This window comes from Ochotona curzoniae, unplaced genomic scaffold (genome assembly GCF_017591425.1).
Source record: "Ochotona curzoniae isolate NIBS_2020 unplaced genomic scaffold, NIBS_Ocur_1.0 contig_622, whole genome shotgun sequence".
NCBI lineage: Eukaryota > Metazoa > Chordata > Mammalia > Lagomorpha > Ochotonidae > Ochotona > Ochotona curzoniae.
Window position 1 is genome coordinate 72,670 of NW_024466498.1, and position 23,862 is coordinate 96,531.

General features: G+C 56.2%; 1 protein-coding gene across 1 annotated transcript; it reads left to right on the forward strand.

The window, feature by feature from the left end:
• Positions 1–613: 613 nt before the first annotated feature.
• LOC121163455 (extracellular serine/threonine protein kinase FAM20C-like) lies at positions 614–22,981 on the forward strand. Its single transcript, XM_040990993.1, is given in 9 exon segments — positions 614–637; positions 5,174–5,352; positions 16,525–16,617; positions 17,065–17,180; positions 19,776–19,956; positions 20,314–20,423; positions 20,590–20,670; positions 20,939–20,999; positions 22,732–22,981. Coding segments are annotated over 9 exon segments (1,095 nt in total).
• Positions 22,982–23,862: the final 881 nt, after the last annotated feature.

Consider the following 23,862-nt stretch of genomic DNA (forward strand, 5'->3'; position numbering starts at 1 on the left):
TCCGTCTCTTCTTTCCATGCATCTGCCTTTTCAATCAAAATTTTTAAATCTTTTTAAAAAGCCCAGAGCACAGTAGGCTCCGACCTCACTTTCAAAGCTGCACCTCCCGAACGCCCCTCACGAGTCCCGGACACAGCTGAGCCGGGTCCGCCCCTCCTCGTCTTGCTCTCGGCCTTCCTCCCACCCGCCATGGCGTGCCGATGGGGTCCGCCTCTCCTCGTCCTGCTCTTGGCCTTCCTCCCACCCGCCATGGCGTGCGGATGGGGGTCCGCCCCTCCTCGTCCTGCTCTCGGCCTTCCTCCCACCCGCCATGGCGTGCGGATGGGGGCCACACTGGCTTGCCTCCTCCCGGCAAGGGCGGCCTCCATGGCTGACAGGGACTCTACCCGCATGCTTTAGGCTGGTCTCTCTTTGGTTGCTGAGATTGCTGTTTCTGCTGTTCTTTGGGGTAGCTGTTTTTATTTTCTGCTTTATGGCCACAGCAGAGCGAGGAATGCAGAACCAGCAGGGTGAGACCAGCCGGCCGGCAGGAGGGGAAGGACCGGAAAGGCCTGCTGATGGGCCCGGACATTGGCGTTACCCCGCTTCCTGCTTCCTCTTTCTCTTTCCAACCATGGCGGGCTCCGCGACTGGCGCCGTGCGTTGCCTTTGGTGCGGTGAGGGGAACAGCACCATCTTTGCTTTCCTGTTTCTCCTCTGTGTTGGTGTTTGCGTTGCTACTTGTGGTACTCTTTGGTTTTGCTATTTTAGTGTTCTTTTTTCTGCCCGTCACTATAAGCAATGGAAAGAGAGGAGGGCACAAAGCAGGAACGAAGAAGCGAGGTAAGACCGGCAGGCCGGGCAGTGGACAGGGAGGGACCGGAAGGCCGGGGAGGCCGGGGGGAGGCCGGGGTAAGGCCGGGGGGAGGCCGGGGAGGATGGAGAAGGCTGGGCGAGGCCAGGGGAAGGCCGGGGGAAGGCCGGGGAGAACGGGGAAGGCCAGCGAGGACGGCGGAGGACGGAGAAGGCTGGGCGAGGGCAGCGGAGGACAAAGAGGACGGGGAGGACGGGGAAGGCCGGGCGAGGACAGGGGAGGACGGGGAAGGCCGGGGAGGACGGGGAAGGCTGGGCGAGGCCAGGGGAAGGATGGGCAAGGGCAGTGGAGGATGGGGAAGGCTGGGCGAGTATGAGGAAGGCTGGGCGAGGCCGGGGAAGGACGGAGGAGGATGGGCGAGTATGGGGAAGCATGTGGGAGAACGGTGGTGCAGCAGACAGAGAAACTGGAGGGAAATACAAAGCATGAAAGAAACTTGTGCCCCACAGTGGCTTCAGTCAGCTAGGCCGTGCACGTTTTTGGCGGCGGGAAATTTTTTTTTAAGCCTGCTTTTTTTTTTTTAAATTTCAAAGCTTTTTTATTTATAGGACAAAAGGCTTCTAATTATTATAATATTGTACCTATGTTTGCTTTTAATTTTTTTTAGATCTTTTTCTCTTTTTCATATTGAAAAAAACATTAGATTTTACTTTCATAATTTGAAAAATTATGAACTATTTTAGGAGTTACCTAGATTCATCTTTAAAGTTCATCCAGTGAGAGATGCCTTTTAAAACTATATTATAATGTCAACAAATTTCAGCTTATTAATCATTGTGCTTCCTTTTTCCTGTATGCGTCAATTGAACATTTTGAACCATGAAATTTTCTGATTTTGATCATTCACAAAAAGCTTTATTTTAATCAATGGAATGGTACTTTACTTTCCTTGTAGCTGATTACTATTGCTGATTTGAAGCATAGTTTGACTTTTAAACCATCTTTTTTCTCTTGACATTGATCCGTTTATAATCAGAGCTCAGGCATCTTGGTAATGAGTTTGGGTGCTGTGCATGCTCATGAAATGCTGCCGAGAAGATTCTTGAAAATGTTTCGCGTAGCTGCTTGTTTCTTCATTTGCATAACAAGTATTGTGCGTACTACTTCCTTGTAGGATACAGATTTCTGACATTTGATTTGTGAAGTTTAGGATCTTGGTACTATAGAATGAAAGATCATGAGCACAAAGATTTCAACTACGGGTTAAACGGTTTAACATCCGCAAAATGTGCCATTAATAATATAACTATTAATATTTAAGACTTTTCTTAAGAACCTTGAAATCTCTTTCAAGATATGGGTCTGTGGTGGCTCTTATACACAGTGAACTATGGACATCTATGGAAATGTATCATAAAATAATTAATTAAAAAGGCTTATTTTTACAGAAAAAAAATGGTTGCAAATTTTATTTAGGCTTCTAGTCTTTATTGTAAATGCAGTATATGGATTAGCCCATAGTGCGAGTTACACTAAAATTTTGATTAATTTTGGATTTTAAATTGTACAAAATTATTGCCATTTTTAATTGAAATGGGTTGGTTAATAAAGTGTTAGCAAGTCAAATGGAAAAAAAGAGACCAAAAATGTCTTTTCAAAAACAGACGATATTCCTAGAACTGTACCTATGAACTACCTGGAATCTATTTTTGTATTGCTATCACAGCATGATAATTAATGGGAATTGCTATTACATTGAAAATCAAGTGTATTATTTAAAATTAATTTAAAACAATATCTAAACAAAAAAGTATAGCAAAAGAGGAAGAAGATGTAAAATTTACAGTATTTTATTGACAGAAAGTGAGTTCAGCCAAGACTACACAGGAAATCTGATTAAGTAGAATTATATTGTGAGAAAACAATTGTGCATTTAATTTGTGCTGGCGACAGGGCTCCCTCCTTGTATCAGGGCATTAAAATTAGAAAAGGTACATGACAATAGAATAAATTTTAATTAAAGATGGTTTTATTTCCTTTGTAAATAAGGTCTGAAAGTCTCGAGACAGTGTATATTATTCAAAAATTAAATAAGACAGACAATTTAAGTCAGATTAAGTTGGGTCTTAGTATCTTGAAATTCTGAATAGGGGATTTGTTTTCAGCACTACTTTGAAGCTAGGAAAGATAAAATACGTGTATAGATATTGATCCACTTTGTCTCAACTGTTTTATGTGGACGCTTCAAAAAGTGCATGACAAAATGGAATTATAAGGTAAGTCTTTTCTTTTTGTTTTAAATTACATTTCATTTTATGACACAGTTTTATAGGCTCAGGGATTCCCCCAGCCCCTCCCCAAACCCTTCCCCCACGGTGGATTCCTGTAGTACAGTTCAAATTCAGTCATGATTCTTTCATTGCAAACATGTGCCATGCATAGTGTCCAGCATCTTATTGTCCAGGTAAATTCAATGGTTGCTTGGGGAGACCATCTCTGGTCTGAAGATGGAGCTGGCAGAATATCTTTCCAACCAATTAAAAGCCACAGCATAAAATCAACAGCAATTTACAACATTACGGAATTAATTGACATGTATTGAGTAACCAATATGTTAGAAAATGCAAGTTCTTGGGCCCAGCGTGGTGGCACAAGTGGTTAAGGTCCTTGCTTTGCATGCCTGGGATCCCATATGGGTGCCGGTTCTATCCTGGCAACCCCGCTTCCCATCCAGCTCCCTGCCTGTGGCCCAGGAAAGCAGTCGAGGACGGCCCCAAGCTTTGGGACCCTGCACCCATGGCTTCGGATTGGCATAGCATCAGCCATTGTGCTCACTTGGGGAGTGAATCATCGGACAGAAGATCTTCCTCTCTGTCTCTCCTCTCTGTATATCTGCCTTTCCAATAAAAAAAAAAAAAGAAAGAAAGAAAAGAAAATGCAAGTTCTTAACCACATCCTGTGACTACTTCATTGACATTTAAATTTTAGTTTATACACGACTGGCTTCTATTATTCCACTGTCTCAAGTCTATTTTCATTTTTGTATTTAGCAGTTTATAGTGTTGAAGCTTGATTTTGCTGAACCTGGCAGATTGTAGGGTAGTTCAAACTGGTTTACAACTCTAACAAGGCGTATGTCAACAGTTGAGGCGCAGAACAGTTTGAGGAGGGGTGTGCAGAGAAATCTTCAATACCTCAGTGAGGAGTAACTAACCTTTGTGCCCTACCTAGTAAGGTATATGTGAATCCACACTGACCATTTGCTGTCTGCTTCTAAGCTTTCCTTGTTGTTCTCTATCTATTCTAATTTTGGGGGGGGGGGGCGATGCTGGGGACCCTGAGTGACCCTGATGGTCATTGCAATAGGAGGTGGGGATCCAAAGTTGGAACTAAGTAAGGACCAGAGAAAGCTCCCCTCCCAAGTCCTGAAGGGGGTTTACTGTTCTTCTGTTTTTGAAGTCTGCTCAGGGCTCCTGGCTATTGTTCCAATGTCATTGGCTCCTGTGAAGGAGGGCTCTGGGCATCTTCCATCCCATGTGGGAGATTAGAAAGGGAGTGGATGACCTCAGAGTTCTTGGCCTACAAGGGCAGTCCAGTTCCCCGTGGTCTCCTTGGCAATTGGGATATAGACCTTGCTGTCCATACTGATAGTCCTTAATGAGGATCTGGGGTTTGCTTTAACTTTAATGTTAATACAGTATTTATTTGATCATTCCTTCTGTTGAAACATTCGTGCTTTTGAAAAAAGCCCTCAGAAATATTATTTCCCTTTCTAAAATGTATGGATTAATATTTCTGAAGATTTATTTGTTTTTATTGGAAAAGTGGACATACAGAGAGGAGAAAAGACAGAGAGGAAGATCTTCAGTTCGATGGTTCACTCCCCAAGTGGCCGCAACAGCTAGAGTTGAGCCAATCCGAAGCCAGGAACCGGGAGCTCTTCAGCTCTCCCACACGGGTGCAGGGTCCCTAACACCATCCTCAACTGCCTTCCCAGGACACAAGCAGGGAGCTGGATGGGAAATGGGGCCACTGGGATTAGAACTGGTGCCCATACGGGATCGAGTGTGTGCAAGGCGAGGACTTTTAACCACTATGCTATCGCACCAGGCCTGGTGCTGGGAAATTTTCAAAGAAATCAAAAAGCTAGGTTTTTTATGTGAGATTATCAAATTGTGTATTCCTTTTTATGCATGAAATTATCAAATTGTGTATAGGCATAAAGAGTTTTTTGCAGGAGGAGGGAGGGAAGGTCACAGATGGCTTCATGAATGCCTTTCTGTGGCACAGACAGAGCTGAGGCCTCATGGAGACTGATACTTACTTTCCCCAGGAGAGCAGAGCCATCCTACATAAACACACCATGCTACGTAAACGTAGGAGGAGGAGGTGGAGAAGGACCACAAGAAGCAGGAGGAAGAGCTGGATTACCACGAGGACGTGGTCCTCCTCCAGGAGCTGGAGGACCACAAGGAGGTGGAGGAACAGGAGGTGAAGCAGCAGAAGGTGGAAGACCACAGGGGGAGCAGAAGTTGGAGAAGCATGTGGAGGACCTTGCTGTGAGAAACAGAGCCGAGGCCTCCTTACTAATGCTGCATCCTCTCCAGGTGTGCGTTTGAGGTCTCCTTCACCCACACAACAAGGAACAGGACATGGAGGACAACAAGGAGGAAGCAAAGGACTAAGAAGAGCCAGAGGTAGAGAACAACAAGAAGGAGGAACAGGAGTTGGAGGAGCTTGCTGTGGGAAATACAGCTGAGGCCTACTTAACAATGGTGCATCCTCTCTCTGCAGGTGCGTGGAGCATACATTTGCCAACACAGGAAGAGGAGATGACATCAGAGCGAGTGTTCACTTCCCACTGTCGAGGAGCAGAATGTGGAGAACCACGAGGAGGAATAGTAGCAGCAAGAGGAGACGAGAGAGACATCCAAGAACCTGCTGTTGGAAAAAGAGAAGCAGAAGGTGGAGGTGGAGGAGATGACGCAGAAATGGACCTGCTGCTTGACCCTGCAGCAGTAAGTCAATGAAGGTGCTCTCCAAGAGCCACTGCGTACTGTTCGTAAGTAGATAGTGTGTGAAGTCCCTGGTTGAAGACTGAACGTGGGTAGGAAGAGGGAGGGAGAGGGGAGGATTCACAGAACGCCTCCTGAATCCTAAGGAATGATTGCTAAACTCCCGAATCATTGACTCATGACCTTGCCGTGGGAAATAGAGCTGAGGCCTCATTTACTCTGCAGGAGTGCATGAGAGCTTTCATTCGTCCACACAAGAAGAGGGAGGAGCATAGCCAGTGAACCCATCAGACTACCTGCGCCATCCGTTCATATCAGAACATTCATCAGCCCATGTGTTAATAAAGCTCTGTTTGTGTGAGAACCAGAAGAGTCTGGAGTCTTCCCTACCCCCCAAATGCCTCATAATGAGGAGTCCTCACAGACGTCCCCTTAAACACACACACCTCACACACTGAGGCTGCCAGGCAGACCTGTGAGAGCCAAGAGCTCTTTTGGATCTCCCACATGGGTGCAAGGTCCCAAGGCGTAGACAGGCTGGTTTGTGGGGTGTGGGCAGGCTGGGGTGTGGGGTTGGGCAGGCTGGAGTGTGGGGTGTGGGCAGGCTGGTGTGTTGGGTGTGGGAGGGCTGGTGTGTGAGGTGTAGGCAGGCTGGTGAGTTGGGGGTAGGCAGGCTGGTGTGTGTGGTGTGGGCAGGCTGGTGTGTGTGGTGTGGGCAGGCTGGTATGTGTGGTATGAGCAAGCTGGTGTGTGAGGTGTGGGCAGGCTGGTGTGTGTGGTATGGGCAAGCTGGTATGTGAGGTGTGGGCAGGCTGGGGTGTGTGGGGTGTGTGCAGGCTAGTGTGGGGTTTGGGCAGCCTGATGTGTGAGGTGTGGGCAGGCTGGTGTGCGGGGTGTGACCAGGCTATTATGTGAGGTGTAGGGTGTGGGCAGGCTGGTGTGTGGGGTTTGGGCAGGCTGGCTGCTCATCAGCAGACACCCCACTGCCTCCGCTCCTTCCTCACCAGAATCCTCCTTTTTGTAAAATGTGTTTACTTCATTCTGTCTGACAGGCAGAAACACAGAGCACTTGTGTCTTTTCGCTCACTCCCTAATGCCTACCCCAGCCAGTGTGGACCTAGGGGCTCCCTCCAGCTCTCCCACAAGGGTCACGGAACCCCAAAATTTGAGCCATCACTGATGCTTCCCAGGGTACACACTGGCACTGGCAGGAAGCTGGTTCACAAGTGCAGCTGGTCATTGAACCGGGCTCTGCACTATGTGATGCACACAACCCCTGGCCCCAGGACACGAGGCCTGCAGCCTGATCTCCTCTCACCCCAGGGTGTCATACCACCAAGGGCCTGAGGCTCTACATCCCCCTCTTGCTCTCAGGGAGGGCTGGCCGAGGTGCAGGGCCTCCAGCACCTCCAGGCCTCTTCATCTGAATGGAGAGATGGGATCATATAGACTAAGTACTGCTAAGACCCAAGGGCCTCAAATGACCCATGCATAACAGTTGCCTGTCTCTCCTGGAGCTTGAGATGTGCGTCTCTGCTGAATGAGGTCACTCCTGAATGGAATCACACAAGCCCCCACTTGAGCACTTGTGCATGGCTGGCCACAGTCTGAGCACACAGAGCACACATGCTGGGGTTGGCTGGGGTTTAGCACTGCTCTGGACTCTGCAAGTCAGCCCACCCCTGTGTCCCTGCCCTGCCACGGGGTGCATATGCTGCTCCCAAGCTGGATTGCTTGTGAAGCCGTAGTGGCCTGGGGGCAGAGGGAGTGTCCATCAAAGGCTGTGCAGGACACCCCGTCCCATCAATAGGACCCTGGAGCAGGGGACTGGGTCTGCAGTTGCTATAGGAGTCATCCTGGCTGCCTGTGTCTTCCCCATGAACCTGCTTTCTTGCCGTTAACCTGGTGTCTCCGCCTTAGTCAGATTTGCTGCAGGTGGCCAGACAGGCCTCTCCCGCAGCATCAAGTTCTGACTGTCCGTCCTTTACCATCCCCACGTATTGGGCAGCAGGCTCATACCCTGGAAGCCACCAAGCTGGGGTGTGATGCTGGTGATAGGACAAGGGCTAGGGGCATACAGGTGGTCAGGAAATGTGGGCAGACAGGGATATGGGTGTCGGGGATGTGGATGGTCTGGGGCTGCCAGTGGTCAGGCGATGTGGGCAGTCGAGGGATGTGGATGCCAGGGGGTGTGGGCGGTCGGGGGATGTGGGTGTCAGGGAGTGTGGGCGATTGGGGGATGTGGGTGGTCAGGGCTGTGTCGGGGGATATGGGTGTCAGGAAGTGCAGGCAGTGGGGGCAGCTGGCAGTCAGGGGATGAGGGCTGTGTTGGGGGATGTGGGCAGTTGGGGGCTGCCAGCAGTCGGGGGCTGCGGGCGGTCAGGGGGTGTGGGCAGTTGGGGTGTAAGCAGTCGGGCATGGGCAGTAGCAGGGTTGCTAGTTGTCAGGGTGCTGGGGGCAGTCAGAGCTGTCCTAGGCAGGTTCCTTTGTTATCAATTCACCTGCATGGGAGAGGAAAGTCAGCTCAGGAGGTTCCTCATGAGCAGTGAGCAGCCATGCCAAGTGTGGCCTGCTTTGTGTAGGTCTCCAGGCCCAGGTCCCGGGTGCTCAGCCAGGAGGGGTTTCTCCCAGGAGAGGCACCAGCCTTGTTCCTGCTGGACAAGAGATACCCGGAGGCCACCTGGGCCGGGGCCTAAGGCCAAGGTTTGTCTGTTTGCTGCTGAGCTGGGCTCCAGTCCCACCCTTGGGTCCCTTGCCCCCTGTCTTGACCCATTTTGGGTGCCCTGGCTGTGAGGAGCAGACATAGCACAGCACGTGTGCTTGTGTGAGCACATTTGTGTGCATATGTGCGTGAGTTCATGTTAGTATGCGCGTCTCCCCTACACTGTGCCTGCACAGCTCTTCTGAGGCCCAGGAGTCCTGACAGCCAAAAGTGTAAACAGAGATGCCGCCCGAGCCCGTGTTTCTGAGCTTGGGAATTCCAGCCTCATCCGGGGTCTGGCTGTGAGCTCAGCCTGGCAGGAGGTGTGACTGCCCGGTGCCCTGGTGAGGTACCAGGGATGGCTGTGTCTGGAGCCGCCTGTCCCAGGCCACGGTGCACAGCTTCGGACCCGCCTGCTGCGGTGGGGGTTGGGAAGCTAAGTTCAGCTTGGCCCCCCAGAGCCTGGGGCATGGACAACCTGTGAAGAGGGGCAGTGGAGGTCCCCGCTCTGTGCCCACGCACAAAGCAGGTGCTGAGTAGGGGTCCTACTGCTCCCTGAATCCCTTTAGAAATCAGGGCTCTGGAATGTCCCCCCAGTGCCCTGTGCCCCCAGGAGTTTGGATGCTGCCCCACCCTCTGCCACCCAGTCCAGCCAGGCTGTCCCATGTAGGACATGGGTGAGCTGTGAAGGTGGCAGGTGTCCAGAATGGGGACCCTGCCCACCCATAAGGACCAGGAAGCACTGAGGTGTGGCCGGCAGGGACCAGGGCCCCAGGCACTAGAAGGTGCCCTGTGCAGGGGAAGCAGACAGCCCTCGGCAGATGACCCCTGGACTGTGGGCACCCTCTGCTGACCTCATTGCCCTGGGGAACTATGGTGGGCATAGACTCAGCACCGCCCAGGCCCACTGGAGTAGGCCATACAGCAGCCCAGCAGAGACCTGGGGAAGGCCCTGGGCAGCAGTGGGTGATGCCCACGGCTAGCCTGACCCTGACCCTGGCATTGGACATTCGGGATCTGGGAGTGACAGCTCAGGCAGGGGGCAACAGACCTGAAGATCATGACCTCGTGGCCAGGGCTGTGTGTGTCTGGGAGGAGGGGTCCTTGTACCATCCAAAGGGCAAGCAGGCATCCCTCTAGGAGGGTTCAGGGTCCTTCGGGGTCCTTGGCCCCAAGTGGGGATGTGAGGAGAGATACGGGCTCTGGAAACGAGCTGGGAGCACTGGACTCTGCCAGGATTTGTCATTGCTCTCAGGTCATTTGCTCCCCTCCCCTGCCACCCTGCCGTGGAGCTCTGGGACTGGCCATGGTGGAGAAGGACCCTTTTGTGTCCATGTGGCCTGGGTAGTGTCCCAGCCTGTTCCCTGCCCTGACTCTAGCTGGGGCAGGGCCACCTGGCTCCCATAGTGTCCTCCCAGAACCCGGAGTCAGGCTTTGAGCCCTAGGCTGCCCGCCCCGCCCCCGCACACAGAGTGTCTGGACAGCACTGTAGACTTGCACCAGGACATTAGGGTCAGGGACGACTCAGAGTGGCGGAACCTGGGGCCTCAGCTACAGGCCCAGGGCCACCGAGAAGCAGCAGAGCTGCCTGTGGCAGAGCCTGCCTCGCTGAAAGTGGGAGGACTGTGTGTGTGTGCAGTGGCCAGTTGGCAGTGTTCCATGAGACTGGGCAGACCTGGTCCACTGAGGCAGGCAGCTGACCACTCCACTCCTTGTGGCGTTGGGTTCCACAAGTCCTGGACAGAGGAGCTGACTGACCTCGGAGCAGCCATTGTGGAGAAAGGGTTGGTCCCAGGGCCTGGGATCCAGCCATGCGGGTCCAGACCTCAGCAGGAGTGTGAGGAGGATGCCCCCGAAGGTCCAGCAAAGGGGTGAGATTACCCAGTGTTGGTGGTGCTCAGTGTGTGCATGCGTGTGTGAGGACTCAGGGTGCACTCACATGGGAGGTGCAGGTCATTCACGGGCCAACCACTGTCTGGCTGGATGCCAGGCTGCTCTGCTCACAACCTTGTCTGAGGAAGGGGCACTCTGGCTTTGGGTGCGTACCTGCCACACTGCGGCTGCCAGGAGTCATACTTCACAGGCAGAGGAGCCTTCCTGCTTACCACACAGCAAACCCCACAGGAGACAGGGACGACTCCGCTCCTGCCCTGTGTGGGAGACGTGACTGGGCAGCTCTAGGGGTCCCAGGCCCTCAATGCTGTGGGTGACGGGCCGTCAGCAGTCAAAGCTGAGGAGCGGACCCCGAGGACAGTGGACAGCAGGCGTCTAGGCGGTCAGCAGGGCCTGCCTGGGTGTTGAGGACATTCGTGCTGCATTCTTCTTGGCCCTCAGAACTGCCCCAGGCTGCCCAGGTGGACTGCATGGCCCTGTCACTGAGTCTGGGACAGTGTGCTTTGTGGGTTGTTCATATCATCACAAGAAAATGAACTTGACTAATCCAGAAAAATACGTGGTCCTGAGGGGCTGCCATGAGGCCCAGCTGGTCTCGCTCTGGGCCCTGTGGGTGGAGCAGGAGGCCCTGGGCTCAGCTCTGCTTGGAATACCCACCAGTCAGGGTACTCCCCATCCCAGTTCCCTGCTGATGCGCCTGGCAGGCAGGAGCAATGGCTCAAGCCCAGGGTCCCTGGCACCCACGTGGGAGACTCAGATAGAGCCTGGCCTGGCCCCGGGTGTTGCGTTTGGGGGACCCCCAGCAGATGCGAGCTCATACCCCCGCCTGCCCCATTGCTCTGCATTGCAAGTCAGTAACTGAAAGTGACTTTTCAACAGAAGGAGCAAAAGCTCCTTCCCTGTGCTGAGCACTGGTTTGTCTGGGCACTGCAGGGGTCATGTGGCCTGTTGGCTACCTGAGCCAGGGCCACAGGGCTGCCCAGCTGGGGCCCTGTGTGGCTGTCGTGTTCTTCTAAATGGGGGCCGGCATGTGTCCTGCTGGCCTGGCTGGAGACCAGGATTGCATTAGGTCGGGTGGTGCAGGACTGAGCTGGCGGCCTCCTTGGCTGGCAGGTGAGGACCCCAAGTGATTGGCAGCTACACAAGGTATGGAAACCCCGGGTAGGGGAGGACATGGGCAAATGGTGAGAGTGCAGTGGACACAGCAGGCCGGCTCTCCTGACCATGGGGCAGCTGAGGCCGGGACCCTGGGCTGTAGAGCTGGCTGTCCTGTTGGAGAACTGGAACCAGGGACTGTGTCCAGCTGTCATGCGCTGGAGTGCAGTGGACACTGCTGAGGCTGGGACCCTGGGCTGCAGAGCTGGCTGTCCTGAGGGGGAAGTGGAACCAGGGACTGTGTCCAGGTGTCATGCACTGGAGTGCAGTGGCTGAGGCTGGGACCCTGGGCTGCAGAGCTGGCTGTCCTGAGGGGGAAGTGGAACCAGGGACTGTGTCCAGGTGTCATGCGCTGGCCGGAATTGGCCTGTGGTTGCACTTGTTCTCCTTGGATCTCTCATGTAGGACACAGAATCAACCCTCCCCTCCCCCAGCCACGCCTGAAGGAGGAACCACAGGAAACCCCCAGTGGTCAGCAAGCCCTTTCCCTCAGCCCACACTCCTGAAGTCAAGCTCAAACCCCTGCAAACCACACTGGGCCCTTCTGAGTGCTACAAATCTGGGCCATTTTAATTTCATCAGCCTGGCCACAGGCTGAGCAGTGCCAGGGAGCAGTGTCCAGGACTCCACAGTCAGGCCGGGGACAGACAAGAAACTAGCCGCAGCACTGCCATGTGGTAGCCAGGCTGTGTCAGCTCCTGAGTGTCACACCCCAGCAGAACGGATGCCGCCACAAGGGGCTGGCCCATCAGGACCAGGCCTTCCTCCCCTTTGTTTCTGAGATCACTGTTGGGGACATGCACCTGGGGGAGCATGCCCCACGCATGCCCTTGCTGGCCTGAGTCCCTGCAACACGTGTGCTGCTACTCCCACCCTCCCTGGATCACAACAGCTGGGGCTTCACCTGGCCACGTGGTGGGAGGAGGCCATGGTGCACTCACCCTCCCTGGACCACAATAGCTGGGGCTTCGCCTGGCCATGTGGTGGGAGGTGGCCATGGTGCACTCCCAGAAATGGCAGTGGCTGGGAGGAAAGTTGGTTTCCTGACCCATTGTTATTTGCAGTCAGTACTGTGAGGAGCAGAACAGGGCAGGCAGCCGTGGGAAGCCCAGCCATGCGCACTAGCCAGACCCATGGAGTCCAGGGCAAGAACAGCTGAGGGCGCCTGGCCTGTGCCCAGTTCATGGTGGGCAAAGTTACACTCTCCCTGGCACCCCTACTAACTTGCCAGGAGCAAGAAGTCCCCACAATGCCATCAGTGCCAGAACAGGCTCTGTTAGGGCCCATTAAGACCCAATGTCTCAGGTAGGGGGTGGTGGGGCCACACACACCCACACAGTCAGCACCTTCCAGGTACTGTTGGAGCTCGCCCCGGCACATGCAGATAGCCAAGCCGGCTCCTGCCTGCCACATGCTTCAGCCCTGCCGGCCGTGGGCACAGGGATGTGGCCCTGCCATTCATGCACCCACACTAGCAGATGGTGAAGGTACAGCCTCTGAGGCCTGTTCTCCAACCCCTGGCCTGGATCATCCTGTCAGGAAAGGTAGCCAGGGTGACACTCTAGGACAGTGGACACGCTAGGAGACGAGGTTTGGAGGGCTTCTGCGTGTCCAGTGGAGGCCCAGCAGTCCACTTCTGCCCTCTCCCAGGTCACACAGAGCGGCTCCATTCCTTCCCAGGCTTTGTGGCCACAAGCCTCCAGCACCCTCTATTTAACAAAAGCTGCGGCTGGCCATGAGGTGTGGATTCGAGCATGTTCCGTTCCACTAACGGTAGCAATGGCCACAGCCAGCGAGGACACAGCAGCTGAGGGGCCCAGCTGACTACCAGCCTGTGTTGGAAACACGACAGGCAGGTCCCCTCCCCGACGCCAGGGTTCCTAGACTTTGGGGAGCACACACATCTTCCCACTGGAGCTGGGATCAGTCAGAAGCAAGTCTCTCACGGGGTCTCTGAGCCTGCTAGGACCAGGGCTGAGCCCAATCCTGGTGGCCAGCAGCTAGCAGATAGCACAGAAAGGGGCAAGAACCTCACTGCCCTCCGTATGCTGGACACCAGGCTCACTGACCACGTGCTGCTGGGTTCTGGCTGAGTGACTGCAAGGCAGTAACCTCTCTGGACATTAAGCTCTGTGTTTAGATCAGGGTCTCCCGTGATGGCTGACTTCGGTCCAGGTCAATGCAATGAAGGCTGACCTCTGTCCTGGATGTACAGTGAGGGCTGACCTCTGTCCGGGCTGTACTGTGAGGGCTGACCACCTCTGTCCAGACTGCATAGTGAGGGCTGACTACCATCATCACAGCAGCAGTTGTTTGCTCTGGTGCTCTGTCAGCCCCATTGTGAGGAGAGAATCACACCATTCAGCTGCAGTGCACAGCTGGGCACACCTTCTACAAGGCCTCCAGTGACCCAGCCAAGGCAGGCTGTGCTCTGCCTGGCTCAGTACTTTTCCAGGCCTTTCCATAGCAGCTAAGCTGGAGGTGGCACCTCCCCTCGTGCAAGGGGAGGAGTCTCAGCTCTTCCTTGTGTGAGTCTTTGCTCTGGGGGTAGAAGGGAGCTGAAAGGTGCCATGTGAAACTCCAAGCTCTGCTGGCTTCCAGCACCTGCCTGACATGCCCCCCCAGATGAGGTGGCCAGGCTGAGTACCCCGTCACAGGAGCTGCTGCCCCCACTAGCCCTTGTTCTCTCCTAGGTGTTGGGGGCAAAAAGACACTCCCAGGGGTTAGCAAGTAGTCCTAGGGTTGGTCATCCAACTGGGACTGTGCCAGCCTGGAGTGCCCCCTGGTGTCGGGGGGACCAGGCACAGCGTGGCAGAGCTCTCTCTCACCTCCCAGCACCCCAGGCTGTCCCAGTGTGCAGCTTCCCCAGGCTGGGTGAACTGAGCCCTGCTTGGAGCTCACACCCGTGGAAGCCTCAGAGCCCAGAAGCCAACATGGAGCAGGGAGGGAGGCCCAGGGCGGCTGGGCTGCAGTCTCCCATACTGAGCTCTCAAGCAGGACCTGTCCACAGCCATGGCAGGGGCCTCAGGGAAGTGCCCACACACTTCCTGGAGCTGCTGGGTGGGAGGCCAGGGGACAGCTCTGCGGTCACTTCAGATGTTGGAGTGCCTCAGACCCCGGAGACATGGAGGCTACAGAGGGACACGGCTCCGTTCTCCTCTTGCCAGTCACTTCCTTATCCCTGTATCCCTTTCCTGGAATTTCCTGAATGTGGTTGCCCCAGGCCCCTGCCCTGGAGTCTGGCAAACAGTGTGGTCAGCGTGACAAGCCCCAGGAGCTGAACCAGACAGGAACAAGGAAGACAGGGGCAGCAGCAGGAGGACAGGTGGTGGACTGACCTGTGCCCTGGGCACCACTGAGCTGAGCCTGTCCTGCTCTGTGGCTCTGAAGCCTCGTCCATGGGAAGCCCTCAGAGCAGCCACTGTCTGCTGCAGGGACCTGGCTGTGGCCCAGTGCTGGTACCTCTGCCTGGGTTCTCAGACCTGCTGCAGGCTGGGGCTGGATAGACGGGTCTGGGTGTTGGAGGCTGAGGGCAAGTGCCAGCCAGGACCTCGGGAGCCTCCAACTGGACCATATTGTTGAGAAGCCAAGCTCCTTCACTGCGCCCTCCCCACAGCTCTGGTATGCCCAGTGTCGTGTATGCATGTGTGAACCCACATGTGCAAAGGGACACGTGCATCTTCCCATGCATGCTGGAGTGGGTCATTAGAGCTGGCCACACAGCCAAAGGGTGGGGGTGTCCAGATGGGAACCAAAGAGGGGGTCAAGGCCCAGGTCTTATCTTCCAGCACCAAGAAAGTGACTGACATCCAAGCCTGGTGTGGGAATGCTACTGCCCTCCCAGGCTAGCCAGAACCCACAGGATTCCTGGGCAGGGCCATACCTCCCAGGAGTGTGCAGAACATTCTGGAGCCTGAGATAATGGCAACTGGGTATTTTCAGGATAAGGCTGACCTTCAGAGGCAGACTTATGTGGCTTTGTCCCCAGCTGGAAGGTGGGAGGAGGGGAGAGTCAGTGCCCAGCCAGGGGTCCTAGATACACAGGTGCACATACAGTAGCCCAGCCTACACCTGCCCCCTCATCCTGCTGTGAGCTGCTGAACTGAGGACCCAGCCTCCACAGGTACCTGGCTTCTCAGCCCCAGGTGGCTCAGAGTGAACCGGCAGTCCCAGCTGTGCACACAGGGAGGACAAGGCCCCCCCTTCACTCTAGGCCCTTGACAGCAAGTAACCCCAGCTCTGAGTGGACAAATGAAATTTAGAGGATACCTGCCCTCTGCTCCTGGAACTGCTCGGGGGGTACCAGCTGTCCCTCCCTCACTACCAACACCTGCCAGGCCTTCCCTCCCTGCTGGAGACACTGCCCCCCCACCTGGTCGGCTTTGTGAGTGGTGTGCCACCATGACGTCAGCCTCAAACATCCCCACATAGAAATCTTCAACCCGAGTGATGTGTTCACAGCAGGGTGGATGTGTGGGCCCTCTCAGGCATGGCCTCAAGTCCCACATGTCCCTGACAGGGACTCCGAGAGCCTGGGCATGTGTTCTGTGTGATGTATACATGGAGATGGTCAGATAGTGGTATGGAGGACAGGTATGGAAAGCAACAGGGCAGTGGCCAAGTGCCTGGGGCCCCAGACCAGATGCTGAGGGGGCGATGGGAGGCAAGTGTCAGGGACATCTGTCAGTATGCTGGACAGCAGCACTAGGGGCCACCCTTGGCCCAAGCTTCCCCCAGCCCTGGAGGGAGTGGTATGGTCCAGGGTGGACTGAGAGACACTGAGCAGCTCCTTCTGTGGAGCTGTGACCCCAAGGTCACAGAACGTGTCATGGGGAGGGGTAGTGGTCTCCACCTGCAGGTTGGGCACGGGGAGGCCTTGGCCTGTGATGCACTTCATTCCTAGATTCCTGGGCTGGTGTAGCCAGTCTGGCTTCAGTGGAAACACCTGCTTGTGTCGCCTCCTCCAGGCAAACCAGGGAGCAGGAGATTCCCCCAGACCTTTTTTATTTCTCCAACTATGAGAGGCACAATGCAGAGATCGCTGCCTTCCACCTGGACAGGTGAGTGCAGTGTCCCCGTCTCAGCTGTGCAGAGTGGCTGCCGTGCTGCCCAAGCTGGTGACTCCAGCTCATAGAGGACCCTACGACACATCCCACTGTGCTGGCTAGGGACACAACAGTTGCATCCATCCTGTCGCCATCATGCCCCCTTCAGATGAGCAGGCTAAGGTGCTGAGGAAGTATTTGCTGCCAAGCCTGTGCTTCCAGCTGTATGAGCTGGTTCTTGTGGCCAGCCTGGTCCCTCTCCCTTGGTGCTGGTTCTGTGCACCTGCCACAGATGGGACAGTTGGGAACAAAAACAGAGGCAGGAAAGGGACAGAGTTCTAAGAACTTATCAGAGCCGAGGGAAGGGCCATGTGGCCAGCCCAGGCCACAGCGCTGGGTGGACTGAGTGGGGTGCTGGGTTGCCGCAGGCTTTGGAAAGCTGCTCCTGACCCCTCTCACCAGGATCCTGGACTTTCGTCGAGTGCCCCCCATGGCCGGCAGGGTGGTCAACATGACCAGGGAGATCTGGGACATCACGCGGGACAAGAAGCTGTGGAGGACCTTCTTCACCTCTCCAGGTGAGAGAGTCCGGCCCTCCCCACCTGGGAGGGTGCTGCAGGACACCCAGCTGGAGGAGCAGCCCCTGGACACTCCCTCGGGACAGGGCTGAGGGGCCTCCCTGGGCGATGAGGTGACGGCAATGGGCGACTCATGTCTCATACAGTCAGTGCCTGTGGTAGAGCTGAGGTCCACGGCAACTGTGTCCGATGAGGACGTCACACACACACACACACACACACACACACACAGGCGTGTCCTGTGAGGATGTCACACACGGCTCCTTCACACACACACACAGAGGCATGTCCTGTGAGGATGTCACACACAGCTCCTTCACACACACACAGCCACACACACACACACACACACACACACACACACACACACACACACACACAGACCCAGGCATGTCCTGTGAGGATGTCACACACGGCTCCTTCACACACACACACACACACACACAGACCCAGGCATGTCCTGTGAGGATGTCACACATGGCTCCTTCACACACACACACACACACACAGGCATGTCCTGTGAGGACATCACACACGGCTCCTTCACACACACACAGCCACACACACACACACACACACATAGAGGCATGTCCTATGAGGACATCACACATGGCTCCTTCACACACACACACACACACACACACACAGAGGCATGTACTGTGAGGATGTCACACATGGCTCCTTCACACACACACACACAGACCCAGGCGTGTCCTGTGAGGACATCACACACGGCTCCTTCACACACACACAGCCACACACACACAGACCCAGGCGTGTCCTATGAGGACATCACACAGCTCCTTCACACACACACACACACACACACACAGACCCAGGCATGTCCTGTGAGGACATCACACAGCTCCTTCACACACACACACACACAGACCCAGGCATGTCCTGTGAGGACATCACACATGGTTCCTTCACACACACACACACACACACACACACACACACACAGACCCAGGCATGTCCTGTGAGGACATCACACAGCTCCTTCACACACACACACAGACCCAGGCATGTCCTGTGAGGACATCACACACAGCTCCTTCACACACACACACACACACATAGGCGTGTCCTGTGAGGATGTCACACACAGCTCCTTCACACACACACACACACACACACACACACACACTCAGGCATGTCCAGTGAGGATGTCACACACGGCTCCTTCACACACACACACACACACACACAGGCGTGTCCAGTGAGGATGTCACGCACGGCCAGACACACACACACACACACACACACACTCAGGCATGTCCTGTGAGGATGTCACACGTGGCTCCTTCACACACACACACACAGACCCAGGCGTGTCCTGTGAGGATGTCACACATGGCTCCTTCACACACACACACACACACAGAGGCGTGTCCTGTGAGGATGTCACACACGGCTCCTTCACACACACACACACACACAGGCGTGTCCTGTGAGGATGTCACACACAGCTCCTTCACACACACACACTCAGGCGTGTCCAGTGAGGATGTCACACACGGCCAGACACACACACACACACACACTCAGGCATGTCCTGTGAGGATGTCACACATGGCTCCTTCACACACACAGACCCAGGCGTGTCCTGTGAGGACATCACACACAGCTCCTTCACACACACACACACACACTCAGGCGTGTCCTGTGAGGACATCACACACAGCTCCTTCACACACACACACACACACTCAGGCGTGTCCTGTGAGGATGTCACACATGGCTCCTTCACACACACACACACACTCAGGCGTGTCCAGTGAGGATGTCACACACAGCTCCTTCACACACACCTCTAGGTGGTCCATCAAGGACCTCATGTGCCTCGTTCACACACACACCCTGACATGTCCACTGAGAGCCCCACACACAGGGGCTTGGGAAGGACACCATGACCTGGTAACTGCTCAGGCACTGTCCCTGTTTATTCACTGTCTCAGTCCTCTAAGGCCCTACGCTGTGGGGTGCGATGCCAAGTTCAGCCACAGGTGAAGTGTAGTGGCCTCTGCATGCTCCCCTCTTTCAAGAACCCTGACTCCAGGGCCTCCCCACCCTTGCTAGCACCTGCTGTTCTCTGCTGTTCCCTGTGCAAATGTTCAGGGTTCCTGCTGACTGGGGCTAAACTGCACCTCACCCACAGACACTATCAGTATGGGGAGATGCCCGGTTCCTGGAGACATCTGGGGCTGCTGAACCATGTGTGGTGCAGTTCCAGATCCAGGGCCTGTGCTTGGCTCAACTGCAAACATCTCCCCCATCCCGGGCTTCTCCCAAGGCTGGGCTTCTCCCCTCAGCTTAGTATTGTTGTGTGGACCCGGTCCAGTCAGCGCTCAGGGTGGAAGGTCTCTTAGCTGTGAGGTGGGCTGCAGGCTCCTGGGGGCCCTTAGCTGTGAGGTGGGCTGCAGGCTCCTGGGGGCCCTTAGCTGTGAGGTCAGCTGCAGGCTCTTCGGGGCCCTTAGCTGTGGTGTGGCCACAGAAGGTGGCTGACATGGGTGTGGGGATGGGATGACATCTGCAGCAGTCACTGGGGTCATGGCTGAGGGCAGGTAACAGGCCCCACCGTTCTCCCACCAGCTAACAACATCTGCTTCTACGGGGAGTGCTCATACTACTGCTCCACAGAGCACGCCCTGTGCGGGAAGCCAGGCCAGATCGAGGGGTCCTTGGCAGCCTTCCTGCCTGACCTGTCCCTGGCCAAGAGGAAGATGTGGCAGAACCCCTGGCGGCACTCCTACCACAAGCGCAAGAAGGCAGAGTAAGTGCACGAGGGCCTGAGGCTCCCACGTTACCCCACGGAGCAACTTTGAGAGCCAGGCCTGGGAGGGCTCCGCAGGGCAACAGGGACAGGTGGGGAGGCAGCGTGTGGACGCCAGGCAGCCAGGCAGGGTTCCTGGCTCTCACAGGACCGCTCAGTGTTCACTCCCTGCTGCATCTCCTGGGCGTCAGCCCAGCCCCACCTCCCATCCTGGCACCCAGGGCTGGTGGCTCCAGAGTCCTGTCCAGCACGTCTCCCTGCAGACCCAGCAGTCTGTGGTACGAATGCTCCCGCACGCTGCTCTGAACCTCACAGCCGCACAGGGCCTGCCTGTCCATCTCACGCTGACCCCTGCAGGTGGGAAGTGGACCCTGACTACTGTGAGGAGGTGAAGCAGACACCGCCCTACGACAGCAGCCAGGGCATCCTGGACATCATGGACATGACCATCTTTGACTTCCTCATGGGTAGGTCAGGGCCCTGCAGGCACAGTGCCCAGTCTGTAGCAACCACACAGTACCCAGAGCTTGCAGCCCCAGGGTCTCGGGAGGGGCCTCCTGCTTTGGGGTGGGCAGGCTGAAGCCTGCGAGCCATAGGGCATCTACCAAGTGGCTGTTTGTGCCACTCACACAGGGAACATGGGCCACCACTATTGTGAGACCTTCGAGAAGTTCGGCAATGAGACAATCCTCATCCACCTGGACAATGGCAGGGGATAAGTCACAGGCTTCCAGAGGCCACTGGGAGCCCCTCAGACACCTCGTCCCCAGTCCTCATGGCGACCCTGTCCTCTGAGGGCCCGTGGAGACAGTGAGACTCAAAGGTTGAGACTCAGGTTGGAGGTTGCAGCTCCTGAACAGGGCCCAGTGCTCAGGGTACCCGGGGCTGGACCATGGGCCCAGCCAAGTACTGCCTGGGGCCTAGGGCTAGGTCGTGCTGCATGGCCTCTGCCCACCACCCACTGTGATGTCATCTCTCTCCAGGTTCGGGAAGTATTCACACGATGAGCTTTCCATCCTGGTGCTGCTATAGCAGTGCTGCAGGTATGGCCCCACCCTCCCTGTTCACAGGGCCACAGCCCCAGTCACAGAGCCATGCCCCTGTTCATGGGGCCACACCCCCACAGGCATAGGCTCTACCCCATAGTCACGGAGCCATGCCCTCTATTCACGGGGCCACACCCCCACAGACACAGACTCTACCCCTGGTCACAGAGCCATGCCCCCTGTTCACGGGGCCACACCCACAGTCACAGGTCCCATCCATGGTCACAGAGCCATGCCCCTGTCCATGGGGCCACGCCCCCACAGACACAGACTCTACCCCATGGTCACGGAGCCATGCCCCTGTTCACAGGGCCGCACACCCACAGACACAGACTCTACGCCCTGGTCATGGAGCCATGTCCCCTGTTCACAGGGCCGCACACCCACAGACACAGACTCTACGCCCTGGTCATGGAGCCATGTCCCCTGTTCACAGGGCCGCACACCCACAGACACAGACTCTACGCCCTGGTCATGGAGCCATGCCCCTGTTCATGGGGCCACACCCCCACAGACACAGACTCTACCCCTGGTCACAGAGCCATGCCCCCTGTTCACGGGGCCACACCCACAGTCACAGGTACCATCCATGGTCACAGAGCCATACCCGCTGTTCACGGGGCCACACCCACAGTCGCAGGTCCCATCCATGGTCACAGAGCCATGCCCCCTGTTCACGGGGCCACACCCACAGTCACAGGTCCCATCCATGGTCACAGAGCCATGCCCCTGTTCACGGGGCCACACCCCCACAGACACAGACTCTACCCCCTGGTCATGGAGCCATGTCCCCTGTTCACAGGGCCGCACACACACAGACACAGACTCTACGCCCTGGTCATGGAGCCATTTCCCCTGTTCACAGGGCCGCGCCCCACAGACACAGACTCTACGCCCTGGTCATGGAGCCATGTCCCCTGTTCACAGGGCCGCACACCCACAGACACAGACTCTACGCCCTGGTCATGGAGCCATGTCCCCTGTTCACAGGGCCGCGCCCCACAGACACAGACTCTACCCCATGGTCACAGAGCCATGCCCCCTGTTCATGGGGCCACACCCCCACAGACACAGACTCTACCCCATGGTCACAGAGCCATGCCCCCTATTCATGGGGCCACACCCCCACAGACATAGCCTCTACCCCCTGGTCACGGAGCCATGCCCTCTATTCACGGGGCCACGCCCCCACAGACACAGCCTCTACCCCATGGTCATGGAGCCATGCCCCCATGTTGACAGCCCACACTCCCACAATCACTGGCCCACCGCATTCAGTCTCCTCACAGCTATGGGCCTTGCCCCTGTTTACACTGCCTTGTCCCCACAGTCACAGAAGCCCCACCCTCTTCCCCTGCCCTGGCCCCCCTCTCCACCAGGAGGTAGGGTGGTCTGTTCAGTAGCCATGCAGGATCCACTGCCCAACCATTATGTCAGCACTGGCTCCTGGACAAGGGGTCATTGCTGGCCACATCTGGCCCCAGCACACAAGCACCCTGCAAGGCAGGCCCCTCAGCCATTGTGAAGCCAAGAGGCAGGGGCCTAGAAGAGCAGGAGGCCCCTGAGGGTCGCCCAGAGACTGACCACCCCTCCCAGAGGACTCCCAGCCACCCCTCCCACCTCTGTCTGTCTGTCCCCTGCCTGTGTCCCTGTGTTTCTCCTGCCCCCAGTCCCTGAACTTGGCAGTCAGTCCTGGTAGCCAGGTAGGTGTCTCTCCCCTACCCCCCAGGATCAGGGAGTCCACCTACCTGCGGCTGCAACTGCTGACCAAGGAGGAGTTCAAGCTGAGCTTGCTGATGGCTGAGTCACTGCAGCGGGACAAGGTGGTGCCTGTCCTGTACCAGCTGCACCTGGAGGCCCTGGATCAGCGGCTGCACATGGTGCTGCAGGCTGTACAGGACTGCATTGAGAAAGACGGAATGCCCAGTGTGGTGGAGGCGGACCTGGGCCCTGAACACAGAGCGGTCCCCGTGAGGTAGTGACTGGCCCACCAGCCATGGCTGCAGCCAACGCTCACGTGTCCGAGTGCCACTCTGTGGAACTTGATCCTGGCCAGGTGGGGAGGAGGCGCTGTCCACGACCAGACCTCTGTGGGATGGGGGGCCGTGTTCCCTCTGTCCACACGTGGTGCTTGAGAGAATGCAGAGCCAGCAGCTCCTACCACCTGCAACTGCACATCCAAGGCCTCGTGCTCGCTCAGTCCACACCACTGTGGCGGTCTGCCTGCTCCGTGCTTCAGGACTAGGGTCCTCCTGCACCTCGTCAGGGGAGATCCACAGATCTTCCACTCATGTGTCCTTGCCAAGGCAGCCAGGTCCTTCATTGAGGTGCCGTGCATCCCCTGCTGGCCCTGGACATTGGTGTGGACAACACAGGGTCAGGAGCAGAGTCCTAGTTGGAGGAAGGCTCCTTCCATGGCACTGCTGTGGAATGGTTAGCAATATGATAAAATGCAATAAAGACTCAGCAAACACATCTGTGGCCTTGCAAGCAAGGCCATCGTCCTAGCCCAGCTCCTGCCCAATGCATCAACCACATGGGCCCTCCCGGCCTCTGCCCAGTACAATGGCCACATGGATCCTCTCAGTCCCTGCCCAGCTCCTGCCACGTGCGCCCTCCTGTCCCCTGCCCAGCTCCTGCCCAATGTGTCGCCCACATGGGTCCTCGTCCCAGCCCAGCTCTTGCCCAGTGAGTTGGCCACATGGGTCCTCCCAGTTTCTGTCCAGTGCTTCAGCCGCCTGGGCCCTCCCAGCTCCTGCCCAGTGTGTTGGCCACATGGGTCCCCCCAGCCCCTGTCCTGTCCGTCAGTCCCTGGGTGCTCCTGGCCCCTCTTCTGCAGCCCACACCACCCCTGCTCTCT